At 44.2% G+C, this 15,069-nt stretch overlaps 1 protein-coding gene across 1 annotated transcript; it reads right to left on the bottom strand.

Moving 5' to 3' along the window:
• Window positions 1-234: 234 nt before the first annotated feature.
• LOC107386202 (G-protein-signaling modulator 3) lies at window positions 235-12,007 on the bottom strand. The gene is made up of 4 exons (XM_015960446.3): window positions 11,779-12,007; window positions 11,074-11,423; window positions 6,735-6,932; window positions 235-2,321 (listed from the first exon to the last, which is right to left on the bottom strand). Exons 2-4 carry the CDS (start codon window positions 11,365-11,367, stop codon window positions 2,091-2,093), a joined length of 723 nt encoding a protein of 240 aa, XP_015815932.1. The 5' UTR covers window positions 11,368-11,423; window positions 11,779-12,007; the 3' UTR covers window positions 235-2,090.
• Window positions 12,008-15,069: the final 3,062 nt, after the last annotated feature.

The raw sequence follows: 15,069 nt of genomic DNA, 5'->3' as shown, positions 1-15,069 counted from the left end.
AATCGTAGATCCTGGTGTAAATTGTATTTAAATAGTTTCAAAGTTGCAGCAGGAATGGATCAACAGCGCCTCCCAGAAACAGAAAAAGCATACTTTCATTGCTGCTTATCGTAGAGGTGTTACGTTTTCTAATCTTGTAGAACTTATCATGACCATGAATGATGGTCAGGGGACAGCTGCTGAGCTCCTCGAGTAAGAATGTTAAAACCCCAAAGGCAATAAGAACTCAACATGTTTTAAAAGAAATTAAACAACTTTATTATCCAAAGCAAAGAAAGAAAAATCCACAAAACTGATGCCCATTGGCTGGCAGTTCAGAGTCTCTGACAAACATTTCTACCTGTGACTATCTGTTCTGTACGGTATTTATCTTCTAAATTTGTTAAAAAAATAAAATAAAAAACAAACAAGACTGTCACAGGAACACTTTAAATATGTTGAACTCATTTAATGAATACCTTTGCAGTGGTCTAGTAGGAATGTAAATCACACTCGAGGGCAAAACAGCCCAGAAGCACCTGTATCATCATGGAGGAGTCAGCTGGAGGAGAGAGGCTGAACACGACGGGATTTAGAGTCTTATTTCCTGATAACTGGACCTTTCGCCTCTGATTGGATCACAGCAGCGGGACTTTACCACTGACTCCATTTGCTCTGCAACATTGATGTTTTATCTCCACAAACGACACAAGCCTGGAGCAGCTTCTGCCATGTGGTGGAGTTGCTAATGCTAACGGTTAGATTCTGCTAGTCCAGATGTTCTCTGCTGTTTCCTGGATGCTAAACCAACCTCCCCAGCTCCCCATTGGGAGTCAAGATGGTTGAGTCCATGATTGTTAAGTGACAGTGTGACATAGATTTGTCAGGATTTTCAAATCTGAATGTTTCATCGTTCGTTTTCTATCAGAAGCTACCACAGGAGATATGTGTAGGAGACTATCTTCAGACTGCATGAAAAACTCAGCTTGACTGACTATGATCAGAAATAATCATAAAAGAAATGTTTTTTTAGTGTTCCGCACCTTTAAACTTGGTCAAAAGTCCACATTCTACGGTTGTTTCATGAACTACATGACCCATGCTGTCTTTCAGCCAGACACCAGAGTTGGGTGGTTTTAGCTACATTAGTATGAAACTTAGGCGGTGTTGCAAACATCCACTCACTTCCTATTTGGGGTTAGGGTAAAATTTCCTCTGGTAGAAACTGACCATGATGCATTGCAGCATGAGTCAACAGAGCATACCAGTTTTCTGACTTTTCATCTTGTTGTTGACATCCCAGCTGGGACGTGTTTCATCTCCTCTTCTGAGTGGAAAAACATTAGTGAAACATGTTTAAACAATTGTTCAGAATAAAAATTAAAAACAATTCAAATGTCACTAAGTCTGACACAGTTCAAATGTTGATGTTGTCCAACCTGATGGGAATGACTTCTACAAATCATAGCTCAGAATCAGCCTCTTCTCTAAACGTATTTAACTGTTGGTTCTGGACTGATTATAAATACTATCAGACTCATTGCTAAGTTGTGTGAATAAATGTCTTGGAGGGTGACAATTGATGGTTATTACTATTCATTGTCCTGTTTACTCATGGGATACTTGTGCTGAACGCAGAACCGTCCCCTACGATGAGCTCTATGTGGTGGACACATGAGAAGGGTACATTAGTGGACATATTTAGAGGACAGATGGGGTGACTTTGTCTCTGTGTGTCTCTGAGATAAACTGGAGAACTGTCCAAGGTGTCTACCAACTTGGGTGAGGAGAACTGACTTTGTGAATGAGTGGACATTTCAAACGCAGCCCAATTCAAAATCCACATGGGAATTTCTTTTAGCTAAAGCTGCCAGCCAGTTAGAAGCTGAAGTGCATTCTGGGAGTTGCTGTTTGCATATTTGTCAGCCTACAACTGACCATCTACTGATGCAGCTCATGTGTATCAGGACATCCAGGTTGTAACAGGAACACAAAGACTCACGCCATTTTCAGTCCTGACTTGGATTATTGTGCAGTTGAGTAAACTGCATCTCATGAGTGACATCAGCGAGAGACAGAGAGGATCCATTCATTTGGATTCACAGGTGATCCTAACGAGCTGACTCGTCTTCATCAGCGATGGTGATGTGAACTTGGTGGGCAGAGACAGCCGGCTCTCCTTCTCCCTTGGTGTCCAGCACCATTGAGGCTCGCTGCTCATCCATCCTTCTGGACTGGACTCTCTGGATCAAACTGAAGAAATCCTCCTGTCCCTCAGCAGCCAGACCGATGACATCATCCAGGTGTGGAAGGGAGCATCTCTGGTCCTCCATCCTGTCAGACTGCAGACGGAAGGACCATTCAAACCAGTGCACAAATCCCTCTGGTGATACACAAATGTGACCTGGAACTTTTTCACTTGTTTTATGAGTTTCATCTCTGAGGTCACTTCCTGTTTATCTGTCACCTATGGCCCAGTCCCAATGGTCACACCTCCACCTGAAATATTGAAATGGCCAAAGCCGCTCACATTTTAAAACTTGAAATAATGTAAATATTCTCAAATTTTCTTGTTTTGAGTAAAAAACAAAAAGTGTCAATATGCAGCAAAGGTTGTTTGGCTCAAAAAAAAAAAACTAGCAAATTACTTTGTTAGATTTGTAGCGTACCAAATGGCCAAGTATGAACTTCATAATTTTCAGCTCCACACAGCTGCCCCTGTACACAGTAACACCCGTGTAGAAAACGCCAAGGTCGGGTGTTCCTCAGACTGTTTACATTCCAGGAGAAGAGCCAGAAGGAGAAGAAGAACGCTTTTCAATAATCAAAGTACTTAATTTGTGATTAAAGCTAGTCGAAACAGATGTTGATCAATAATAATCAAGTGAATGATCTGTGGAATAAAGATGTCATGATTTATGTGTTTAATGAAAACAGGACTACTGCACAGACAGACTGACCCTCATCTCCATAGAAACGCATGACACATTGTTCCAACCAATCAGAGCTTTTGGCTGCCAGAAGAGAATCTGGCTTGTTGACTTAAAGTGTCCAATCCGCTTTACTAAAACTTAACAATTCAGAGATATAAAACAAGGCAATTGTCGTCGCTGTCATGACTGGGTCGACCCTTCAGACGGGCTTTGAAACGCTGTGAATCTGCCTTGTTTTATATCTCCGAATTGTTGATAAGTTTTAGTAAAGCGGATTGGACACTTTAAGTCAACAAGCCAGATTCTCTTCCGGCAGCCGAAAGCTCTGATTGGTTGGAACAATGTGTCATGCGTTTCTATGGAGATGAGGGTCAGTCTGTCTGTGCAGTAGTCCTGTTTTCATTAAACATATAAATCATGACATCTTTATTCCACAGCTCATTCACTTGATTATTATTGATCAACATCTGTTTCGACTAGCTTTAATCACAAATTAAGTACTTTGATTATTGAAAAGCGTTCTTCTTCTCCTTCTGGCTCTTCTCCTGGAATGTAAACAGTCTGAGGAACACCCGACCTTGGCGTTTTCTACACGGGTGTTACTGTGTACAGGGGCAGCTGTGTGGAGCTGAAAATTATGAAGTTCATAACGTTACAATTTCATCAAAATTATCAAAAGTTGATCTTACCCAGAATAAATTACTTATTTTCAACGATCCCAAACAAACCACCAGCTGACTGGTTTAGATCTCTGGACTCCTCAATCACTAAATTCCTTTGGCAGGATAAACCTCCACGAATTAGCTTCAAAAGACCAAAGACAGAGGAGGACTGGATCTACCCAACTTTTATTATTATTTCTTAGCCAGCAGGCTGCAATATATACCAAGATGGTTGCAAGATAACCCACTAGATGAGTCCTGGTTAGATATAGAACAGACACTTTGCAATACGATAGAGCTTTCAGACTTACCATGTATTAGCTCAAGCATAAGAAAACATGAAGGCTTCAAAAGTATTAGTATCAGTACCTCTCTGACAGCATGGTGGGGTATCTTAAAATGACCAAGTCTTCACTAGTACCATGCAGACGCACACCTATCTGGAATGATCCTGATATTTTGCAAAATAACCCACATAAAAACTACCTCTCACAGCAGGTCAGACCCTCTGTGGTGACATCCATAAGTGCGGACCCATAAACACTCCGGACATAAAGGTAGTAATTAACTAGAGCTGGAACCGTTATCAATTCAGGATGGGTGGAAAAAATGGTATTTAACTTCTCAGCCGCCCTTAGTCATACGTGGGGGCAGGATGGTATGGCAAAGATCTCCTATATAGCATTCTTGATCATCTGCACCATCATCTGAACTGCCTCCTCAGGTGGGGCCAGCCTAGAAGCAAAACCTGAGGTGTCATCTGAGGAGCCCGCCGACACCAGCGCGGGGGAAGGATCAACCCTTTTAGCAGCTCCAGAAATCCTCCGGGACCGCCGCCGACGTCGCCTGACAGAAGGGGGTTGAGGCTGGAGCGGCGCAACGACAGGAGGGGTGGAACCTCTGTGCGGCAGTGGCCTGATAGCCAGACCTGTTCCCCAGAGCGGTGACTCCTGTTCCTGTTCTAGCTCCATAAACTCAAGGAGCGTGAGATCTTCCATGACAAGTCAGAAAAAAAATAGTTGACTAAGCTCCTAAATACTGTGTCGGCGTCGGGTCTATGTTTTGGCCAGATTATTCTGTCATGAATAGAACTCAGGAAGACCTGTGAAGACGCCAAACACGGTAAAAATAGATTTAAAAAAAGTCTTCATTTGAAGCAGAATTACCAGGTGGACGAGGCTGGAGACAGAGTCGGAGACAGGCGAAGGTAGTAATGGCAGGCAGCGTGAAAGGCAGGGGTCAGGAGAAAAACAAGGTCCGGAGGCAGAAATCAGGCAGGGTGAATCGCTGGAGAATTTACTGGCAGGGCTGTAAATGATCTGGCAATGACTGGGTAGCTGAATGGATCTTTTATAGCAGGACGAGCAGGTGTGGGTGATGAGCTGAGGAGTCAGGAGCAGGTGAAGTGGATGAAGCTGATTACAGGAGCAGGTGAGATGAATGGAGTTGATTGTGATGCTGACTGAGGTTGCTAGGGAAAACAGGGCTTGGCTGGAGCTTGGTGAGGGGACCAGGTGAGCTGAATGAAGAGGCCGAGGAGGGTGAAGGATAGGAAGTCATGACACTAATCAGATTGATAATTCATATTTATATGCACTATTGCATCTTATTGATCATTTAATAAGTGTAACCACTTCCATCACATTACATATATGTTTAAAGAGAAAGTAATCCCCAAATCTACTTTTCTGCTGCAGACATAAGTAATCAATATTTTGGAATTTTAGTGCATCATATTGAAATATCAACAATCTGTCTAAAATCGCAATTGTAGTGCTGTCTTGAGTTAAAAGTGACAATGTGTAATTTTTACTGTTAATCTCTGAAAATATTTATTGAAATTTTGTTAAAAATGAACAAAATTACACCCATTTGTTGAAAAATATTGGTGGTTTTGTAACACTTAGCCATAACAATCAGGTCTAAAATACAGGGGAGCGGGTCTAAGTCTCTGGGGGACGCCATATTAGATGCAATGTTCCTTCCATGACAGAAAAACACATTTAATGATCTGTAACGAGCGGTCCCAAAGCTTTCACCAATCATAAACACTGTTTGACACATTTACATCTTCGCTCATTGCCAGTGATGAAAGGGAGTCTGATGTGCTTGTCACTTTGCTGGAGGTTGTGCTGTGAGGCATTCGTTGGTAAGGTCTTACAAAAATACCACTTGCTTGCAAGGATTTAGGTATCTACTGCCGTTTTATGCCAGGAAAGATACACACTGTCACTTTAAAAGTCTGCTCTATTTGAATGTGAATCAGCCATTGCTATTAGCCAATCTGGTATTATCTTCGTTAGCCAGTAATTATGACATAGCTGCTCTGTCCAGTCCAACAAAACAATGCGGCTCAGAGCTGCTCGCCTCCTCCATCAATCCCTCCTCCCTTCCACTTTCCCCTCCCTGTGGTGAAGAAAGTCTGTGCTTGGAAGCCTGCTGCTGCTTCTATGTCTGAGCGGTGTGTGTGTGTGTGTTTGATTGTTAGAGGCTACTTTCTCTTATGTAAAATGTCTGAGCGGCAGGTTGTCACCAATCCACACTGGAGGAGTCAGCAACGTGGAATGGCTTACTTGCACGCACCACAATATGTCAGTCCAGCTGTGGAGCGGCTTCTACGCCGTCCTCCTTGCTGGACTTGTGAGATCACAAAAGGTAACAATTTGTTTATGCCATTAACCATTAAACTAAAAGGAAGAAGGAAATGACGTCATATGTTCCACTCCACTGCCATGAAAAACACACTGTTGCACTTCTCGAAAGGTGCTGGGAGTAAATAGGTTGTCAGGTCACGTGTATTGACGTAATCTACATAGGTAAGAAATCCCATCTCTGTGTAAATAATGAGTCGTTTACATTCATGAAACTACATCTGCAATAGTCTTTTATTTTGAAAATCACACTGAAACAGTGTGTGATTTCCTGTCTAGCCTTATGTTAACTGCAGAAATCGAGACATCCCAGAATAATTGAGATATTGAATAAGGGTCAGCTGAACATAGATCGTGTTAGTATCAGACTTTTGTTCACAGATTTTCTGAATAGACCGTTGTTCTTTTAGATGTTTTGGAAACTGGAAATTATTTTCAATGTTTTTCATGTTTGTGTCACAAATGGCATTTTTTGTGTTTTTAGCTGGAGGTGGGTGCCAAGCTTGTACCTGAAACTGTATGAGCATGTAGTAAAAGTCCAGACCCGGAACAGAAGTCTGATCAGAACTGCAGGCTCCACAGATGGCAGCTGGTCCTGGATCAGGCAGCAGGCTGAAGTTTGCTCTCTGGTTTTCCAGCCTCTGACTCTGAGACTCAAGAATCAGGTCCACCAGCGCCTCTGGTTCCTCCTGGTTTCTGCTACTGACCTACAACAACAGCAAACAAATCGATAAACCATCAGTAAAAGAAGGGCAGCAGGTAGTTAAAACTCTATATAATCTCTCAGTCGGGCTAATCAGAAAATAATCTCGCAAGACAGAGGCTAGTTACATACAGCATCAGAGAACAGTTGAACCTAAAAACTGTCTGGGACACCAGTAACAGTCTAAGGTACCAGTAACAGTCTGAGATACCAGTAACAGTCTGAGGTACCAGTAACAGTCTGAGGTACCAGTAACAGTCTAAGGTACCAGTAACAGTCTGAGATACCAGTAACAGTCTAAGGTACCAGTAACAGTCTGAGATACCAGTAACAGTCTGAGGTACCAGTAACAGTCTGAGGTACCAGTAACAGTCTGAGGTACCAGTAACAGTCTGAGATACCAGTAACAGTCTAAGGTACCAGTAACAGTCTGAGATACCAGTAACAGTCTGAGGTACCAGTAACAGTCTGAGGTACCAGTAACAGTCTGAGATACCAGTAACAGTCTGAGACACCAGTAACAGTCTGAGGTACCAGTAACAGTCTGAAGTACCAGTAAAAGTCTGGGGTACCAGTAACAGTCTGAGACACCAGTAACAGTCTAAGGTACCAGTAACAGTCTGAGATACCAGTAACAGTCTGAGACACCAGTAACAGTCTGAGGTACCAGTAACAGTCTGAGGTACCAGTAACAGTATGATACACCAGACAGTCTGAGGTACCAGTAACAGTCTGAGATACCAGTAACAGTCTGGTAGTCTGAGGTACCAGTAACAGTCTGAGATACCAGTAACAGTCTGAGGTACCAGTAACAGTCTGAGATACCAGTAACAGTCTGAGGTACCAGTAACAGTTTCAGGTACCAGTAACAGTCTGAGGTACCAGTAACAGTTTCAGATACCAGTAAGAGTCTGAGGTACCAGTAACAGTCTGAGATACCAGTAACAGTCTGAGGTACCAGTAACAGTTTCAGATACCAGTAACAGTCTGAGATACCAGTAACAGTCTGAGGTACCAGTAACAGTCTGAGGTACCAGTAACAGTCTGAGGTACCAGTAACAGTTTCAGATACCAGTAACAGTCTGAGGTACCAGTAACAGTCTGAGATACCAGTAACAGTCTGAGGTACCAGTAACAGTTTCAGATACCAGTAACAGTCTGAGATACCAGTAACAGTCTGAGGTACCAGTAACAGTCTGAGGTACCAGTAACAGTCTGAGGTACCAGTAACAGTCTGAGGTACCAGTAACAGTCTGAGATACCAGTAACAGTCTGAGATACCAGTAACAGTCTGAGGTACCAGTAACAATCTGAGGTACCAGTAACAGTCTGAGATACCAGGAACAGTCTGAGATACCAGTAACAGTCTGAGGTACCAGTAACAGTCTGAGATACCAGTAACAGTCTGAGATACCAGTAACAGTCTGAGGTACCAGTAACAGTCTGAGGTACCAGTAACAGTCTGAGGTACCAGTAACAGTCTGAGATACCAGTAACAGTCTGAGATACCAGTAACAGTCTGAGGTACCAGTAACAGTCTGAGGTACCAGTAACAGTCTGAGGTACCAGTAACAGTCTGAGATACCAGTAACAGTCTGAGATACCAGTAACAGTCTGAGATACCAGTAACAGTCTGAGGTACCAGTAACAGTCTGAGGTACCAGTAACAGTCTGAGATACCAGTAACAGTCTGAGGTACCAGTAACAGTCTGAGATACCAGTAACAGTCTGAGGTACCAGTAACAGTCTGAGATACCAGTAACAGTCTGAGGTACCAGTAACAGTCTGAAGTACCAGTAAAAGTCTGGGGTACCAGTAACAGTCTGAGACACCAGTAACAGTCTAAGGTACCAGTAACAGTCTGAGATACCAGTAACAGTCTGAGACACCAGTAACAGTCTGAGGTACCAGTAACAGTCTGAGGTACCAGTAACAGTATGATACACCAGACAGTCTGAGGTACCAGTAACAGTCTGAGATACCAGTAACAGTCTGAGGTACCAGTAACAGTCTGAGATACCAGTAACAGTCTGAGGTACCAGTAACAGTTTCAGGTACCAGTAACAGTCTGAGGTACCAGTAACAGTTTCAGATACCAGTAAGAGTCTGAGGTACCAGTAACAGTCTGAGATACCAGTAACAGTCTGAGGTACCAGTAACAGTTTCAGATACCAGTAACAGTCTGAGATACCAGTAACAGTCTGAGGTACCAGTAACAGTCTGAGGTACCAGTAACAGTCTGAGGTACCAGTAACAGTTTCAGATACCAGTAACAGTCTGAGGTACCAGTAACAGTCTGAGATACCAGTAACAGTCTGAGGTACCAGTAACAGTTTCAGATACCAGTAACAGTCTGAGATACCAGTAACAGTCTGAGGTACCAGTAACAGTCTGAGGTACCAGTAACAGTCTGAGGTACCAGTAACAGTCTGAGGTACCAGTAACAGTCTGAGATACCAGTAACAGTCTGAGATACCAGTAACAGTCTGAGGTACCAGTAACAATCTGAGGTACCAGTAACAGTCTGAGATACCAGGAACAGTCTGAGATACCAGTAACAGTCTGAGGTACCAGTAACAGTCTGAGATACCAGTAACAGTCTGAGATACCAGTAACAGTCTGAGGTACCAGTAACAGTCTGAGGTACCAGTAACAGTCTGAGGTACCAGTAACAGTCTGAGATACCAGTAACAGTCTGAGATACCAGTAACAGTCTGAGGTACCAGTAACAGTCTGAGGTACCAGTAACAGTCTGAGGTACCAGTAACAGTCTGAGATACCAGTAACAGTCTGAGATACCAGTAACAGTCTGAGATACCAGTAACAGTCTGAGGTACCAGTAACAGTCTGAGGTACCAGTAACAGTCTGAGATACCAGTAACAGTCTGAGGTACCAGTAACAGTCTGAGATACCAGTAACAGTCTGAGGTACCAGTAACAGTCTGAGATACCAGTAACAGTCTGAGGTACCAGTAACAGTCTGAGGTACCAGTAACAGTCTGAGATACCAGTAACAGTCTGAGATACCAGTAACAGTCTGAGGTACCAGTAACAGTCTGAGATACCAGTAACAGTCTGAGGTACCAGTAACAGTCTGAGATACCAGTAACAGTCTGAGGTACCAGTAACAGTCTGAGATACCAGTAACAGTCTGAGGTACCAGTAACAGTCTGAGATACCAGTAACAGTCTGAGATACCAGTAACAGTCTGAGGTACCAGTAAAAGTCTGAGATACCAGTAACAGTCTGAGATACCAGTAACAGTCTGAGGTACCAGTAACAGTCTGAGATACCAGTAACAGTCTGAGGTACCAGTAACAGTCTGAGATACCAGTAACAGTCTGAGGTACCAGTAACAGTCTGAGGTACCAGTAACAGTCTGAGGTACCAGTAACAGTCTGAGATACCAGTAACAGTCTGAGGTACCAGTAACAGTCTGAGGTACCAGTAACAGTCTGAGATACCAGTAACAGTCTGAGGTACCAGTAACAGTCTGAGGTACCATTAACAGTCTGAGATACCAGTAACAGTCTGAGATACCAGTAACAGTCTGAGGTACCAGTAACAGTCTGAGATACCAGTAACAGTCTGAGGTACCAGTAACAGTCTGAGGTACCAGTAACAGTCTGAGATACCAGTAACAGTCTGAGGTACCAGTAACAGTCTGAGGTACCAGTAACAGTCTGAGACACCAGTAACAGTCTGAGATACCAGTAACAGTCTGAGATACCAGTAACAGTCTGAGGTACCAGTAACAGTCTGAGGTACCAGTAACAGTCTGAGATACCAGTAACAGTCTGAGGTACCAGTAACAGTCTGAGATACCAGTAACAGTCTGAGGTACCAGTAACAGTCTGAGGTACCAGTAACAGTCTGAGGTACCAGTAACAGTCTGAGGTACCAGTAACAGTCGACTTTTATTTCAATCATAAACACATGAAAAATCTATTGTTAACAACAAGGCGTTGTATTTCATTGAGATTCATCTGTAAAAAACAAAATACAGGTTATGAATGAATGAATGAATGAATGAATGAATGAATGAATGAATGAATGAATGATGTTGAGCCCTAAACTCTGACATTTCCTAACACCGATTACTGAACAGAGGAGATGATTCAGCAGGTTCTGGAGAAGACACCTACCTTGCTCTTGAAGGCTGTGATTCTGGTTCTGAAAGCTAAGGCTGAGCTGAGGTTCTGAGCCCAAGGTTTGCTGGGACCAGAATCTCCTTCAGATCTAGAACCTGCTGAAGGAGTCTTGAGGGTTCTGCAGGGTGAAGTGGATGTTGAGGTCTTGCTTTTACTGGGACTCTGGCGTTCTGATTGTTGTTCTACAAAATCATTCTGGTGAGGACATGGAGGCTGTTTGGCTACTGCCTCATTCTGCTGAGCAGCTGAAGATCTGGAGGGTGTAAAATAGGTATTATTTTCATCCATGGTGGTGTGGTGGAGGTGCGGACCTCACTGATGGGGGGTGGGTCTTTCCGTTACACCTGGATAGGAAAACAACAGAAGTTGAGAAAGACAGGACTGTATCACTTTTCTCTTGCATTCCCTCTGCTGGTGTCTGTTGTGATGAAGTGAGGAGAAGAATGATCATCTGAACTGAGCATTGAAACAAGAGCACGCACACACGCGCGCGCGCACGCACGCACACACACACACACACACAGGATCTCTGGCACCACCTGGTGGCTGTCAGAGGAAGCTACAGGCAGAGACAAAAACCTGGACGAACAGCAGTTCGAGCAGAAACTCTCAAAGTTTAACTTCAAAAACACAAAGATCAGAAGATCAGATTTCTGTCTACAGGAAGCGTTAACGATGAGGAATAAAAATCTTTTTTACCTGCATTTATTCTGTCCGATGCCTCCCCTCCGCTTTCCCTACTCTCCTGTTTTCTCTGGTTTCTTTTCTTCTGTGTCACGGTGTCCCTCCATCGAAAGAAATCTTTGTCAGCTGGCACACACACACACACACACACACACACACACACACACACACACACACACACACACACACACGCACACACACACACACACACACACACACACGCACACACACACACACACTCACAATGAAGAGTCTGAACCCCCAGTCTGGCTTCATTTCATGGTTTCTATAGAAACTAAAGAGAGACATCCAAATATGGCCCCCACCCGTCCCAAAGTGCACACACACACACACACACACACACACACACACACACACACACACACACACACACACACACACACACACACACACACACACACACACACACACACACACACACACACACACACACACACACACACACATTCCTGCATTTCTAATCTTGATTATGTGGAACTCATGAGAGCTGCTGGTCCCTCTGGGCCTCTCCAGGTCACCTTGAGTCTCAGGTTCTTCTCCGAACCAAACGGAGACTGCCCTGTAACTGGTGGGTTCCCAGTTCAAATCCAGTCTCCATCTGTGTCAGTCTTTGTGTCCTTTGGCAAAGCACTCAACCCTCCTGGCCTGCTTGGTGGCGGTTGGAGGGACCGGTGGCGCCTGTGCCTGGCAGCCTCGCCTATCTCTGTGCACCACAGGGCAGCTGTAGCTGCATTGTAGCTTATCGTGTGAGTGGATGAATGAACCTCTGTTGTGTAAAGCACTTTGGGGTCCTCTGACTCAGGAAAGCGCTTTACAAGTGCAGGGTTGGGTTAGGGTGTGCATGGACTAGACCTAAGCCAGTTTCAATACACACAGCATGGTGGCCCACCAGGGTTTTAGTGCTGCTACGGTGTGTCCTTTGAATGTGCCATGGCGGCATAGCGAGGCGTGCATCTTGGACCTTTTGTTGCCAAGCTTGAAAGTGATAATACTGCAACATCGTGCTTTGAATGAACATCTGGGCGTCACAAACCAGTGGGAGATGTCATAATGATGTGTGGACTTTCCGTCGAACCTCGGCCGGCAACAGTATAAAAAATGCAAGTGAACATGGAAAGTCCCGTTCACGTTTGTAAGCAGTATCAGCTGAGCATTAGAGGATCTTCTAAACTTTAAAGCCAAAGTAAAATCTAAAAATACACCTGATCCCAGTCCCAGCAGAGAAACAGAACGATGGTAAGTGGTGTCCCCATCACAGCCGGAATGTTAATGGTCATCATCGCCACTTCAGGAGATAAAGGGACAGAAATAAACTGCAGTTAGGGACAAGGACAGACAAATGTCAAGGAGCAACGGCTTTTGGTCGTCCTGTGTTAGAGCTAAACACAGTCGGGATCATCCGAGGTCATTCTTGATTAGATGGGTTTAGGCCTAGAGCTAACAGGACTAGACCAGTTAGTCATTGAAGGAAGTTTGACGTGTGAGTCTCACAGAACAATGAGTCAAATCCATTTCTCATTACTTATTTAAAGTGTCTGTAAAAGCAATAAAGACAAAGACACCACCTGGCCAAAATGAATGTGTGTGAGTGGATAGATGAATCACTGCAGTGTAAAGCGCTTTGGAGTCCTCTGACTTGATGCGATACCAGTGCAGGTATCGTTATAATTTAGATTTATCATCTGGGGTTGCTGCAGAGGGTCAGGTTCAACAAAGCTGTGCGCCCAAAGAAAAAGGTCAGCGGAGCAGAGATTGTCCTGAATGACCAGTTACTTCAGTGGCCTGTATTTGTATTGACCCTTTGCAAGTGACGTCACGCCACTCATGTGACCGCCTCCGTCGCCATGATGGACGGCAAAAAGACCGTTTACACTCGTAGAAACTTCAGTGAAGCTAGTCAAAACAAGCCAGTTTGTAGCCTTTTATGGTTTATTGAGTTGATGTGACAGTAAAATGGTTTTAGCTTGCTGCGTGGTCGGCTGCACTAACAGACGAGGACGTAAACTCAACTCCTTTTGTGTTTTTTTAATAACTTTGATGGAGACTGAGGACGGAGATGAACTGCAGCAATCAGCGGACTAGCAGCCCTCAGATTAGCAGCAAACATATTTTTAGAGGGTAAGATTAACGTTCATTTATTTCACGAGGAAGACGGGGACAGGGATAAATGTGATGTGTTTATACTAGTTATTGACAATCCTGATGGACGGGTATTTCACCACGGAGGCTGCGCTCCGTCCACTGTAGTGTAAAGCGGGACAATTATTAACAATATTAAAGCTCCGATGTATGATTACGTGTGTTAAAATGGCGTTATTTATTTATTTATATGAGCGTCGGCGTTCAGAGATCTTCTCATTCCGGTGTGAGAGCAGCAGCTGAACCCGGTAACACCACCAGCAACAGAAGCTGGTAGGGATCCGGACTTTTTAACAATCAGCTTTGGTGTGAAGTGAAACGCTGTTTATAACATAGTTATAAATCCAGAGGGGTGAACTTAGGCAAAGTCAGCGACATGTTTACATCGGTGAACAGCTGCAGAGAGAACCTAAGCTAACGCTGGTAAGCTAGTTAGCATACCGCTCTCTATGAGCCCCGCTAGATGCGCTACTTCTTCTGATAACTGAACTGGGCATGAACCAGTGGAAGGAATGCTGGAGGAGTTTTGTTTTTGTTTTGATCGCAAAAACAATTTCAGGCTCTACTTTTCCCTTTGTTTAGTACTCGTGTCGCTCTCTGTTTACATGCTTTTGCCGTCCACCATGGTGGACCCACGTGACTAGGTGACGTTGGTGCAGAGGGTCAATAGCGCCTTCATTGAGTTCTACAACCCCCCAAGGTTCTTCACAACACAATCAGTCATTCACCCATTCACATGCTGGTGGGGATGAGCTACGATGTAGCCGCAGCTGCCCTGAGGCGCACGGACAGAGGCGAGGCTGCCGAACACTGCCACCGGTCCCTCCGACCACCACCAGCAGGCAAGGTGGGTTAAGTGTCTTGCCCAAGGACACAACATCAACAATATCTGGTTGGAACCGGGATCGAAGCTGCAACCTTCAGATTACTGGACCACCCACTCTGCCTCCTGAGCTGGAAATATACTGACTTCACAGAACCTTCTGGAAACAACGCAACAGCAAATGTTATCAGAGCTAAAGATGGACTTGTTTTTTGTGACCAATTGGCGTTTTACAAGGAACCTAAAGCTGTTATAATGAATCTACAGAACAAGCTAGGTTTTGAACACAAGCGCAGTCACGGAACGCTCAGCCCTCCCCTCGG

Source organism: Nothobranchius furzeri, chromosome 10, assembly GCF_043380555.1.
Source record: "Nothobranchius furzeri strain GRZ-AD chromosome 10, NfurGRZ-RIMD1, whole genome shotgun sequence".
Taxonomy (NCBI): domain Eukaryota; kingdom Metazoa; phylum Chordata; class Actinopteri; order Cyprinodontiformes; family Nothobranchiidae; genus Nothobranchius; species Nothobranchius furzeri.
The sequence above is the reverse complement of the archived record's forward strand: the minus strand, read 5'-3'. Positions and strand labels throughout refer to the sequence as shown.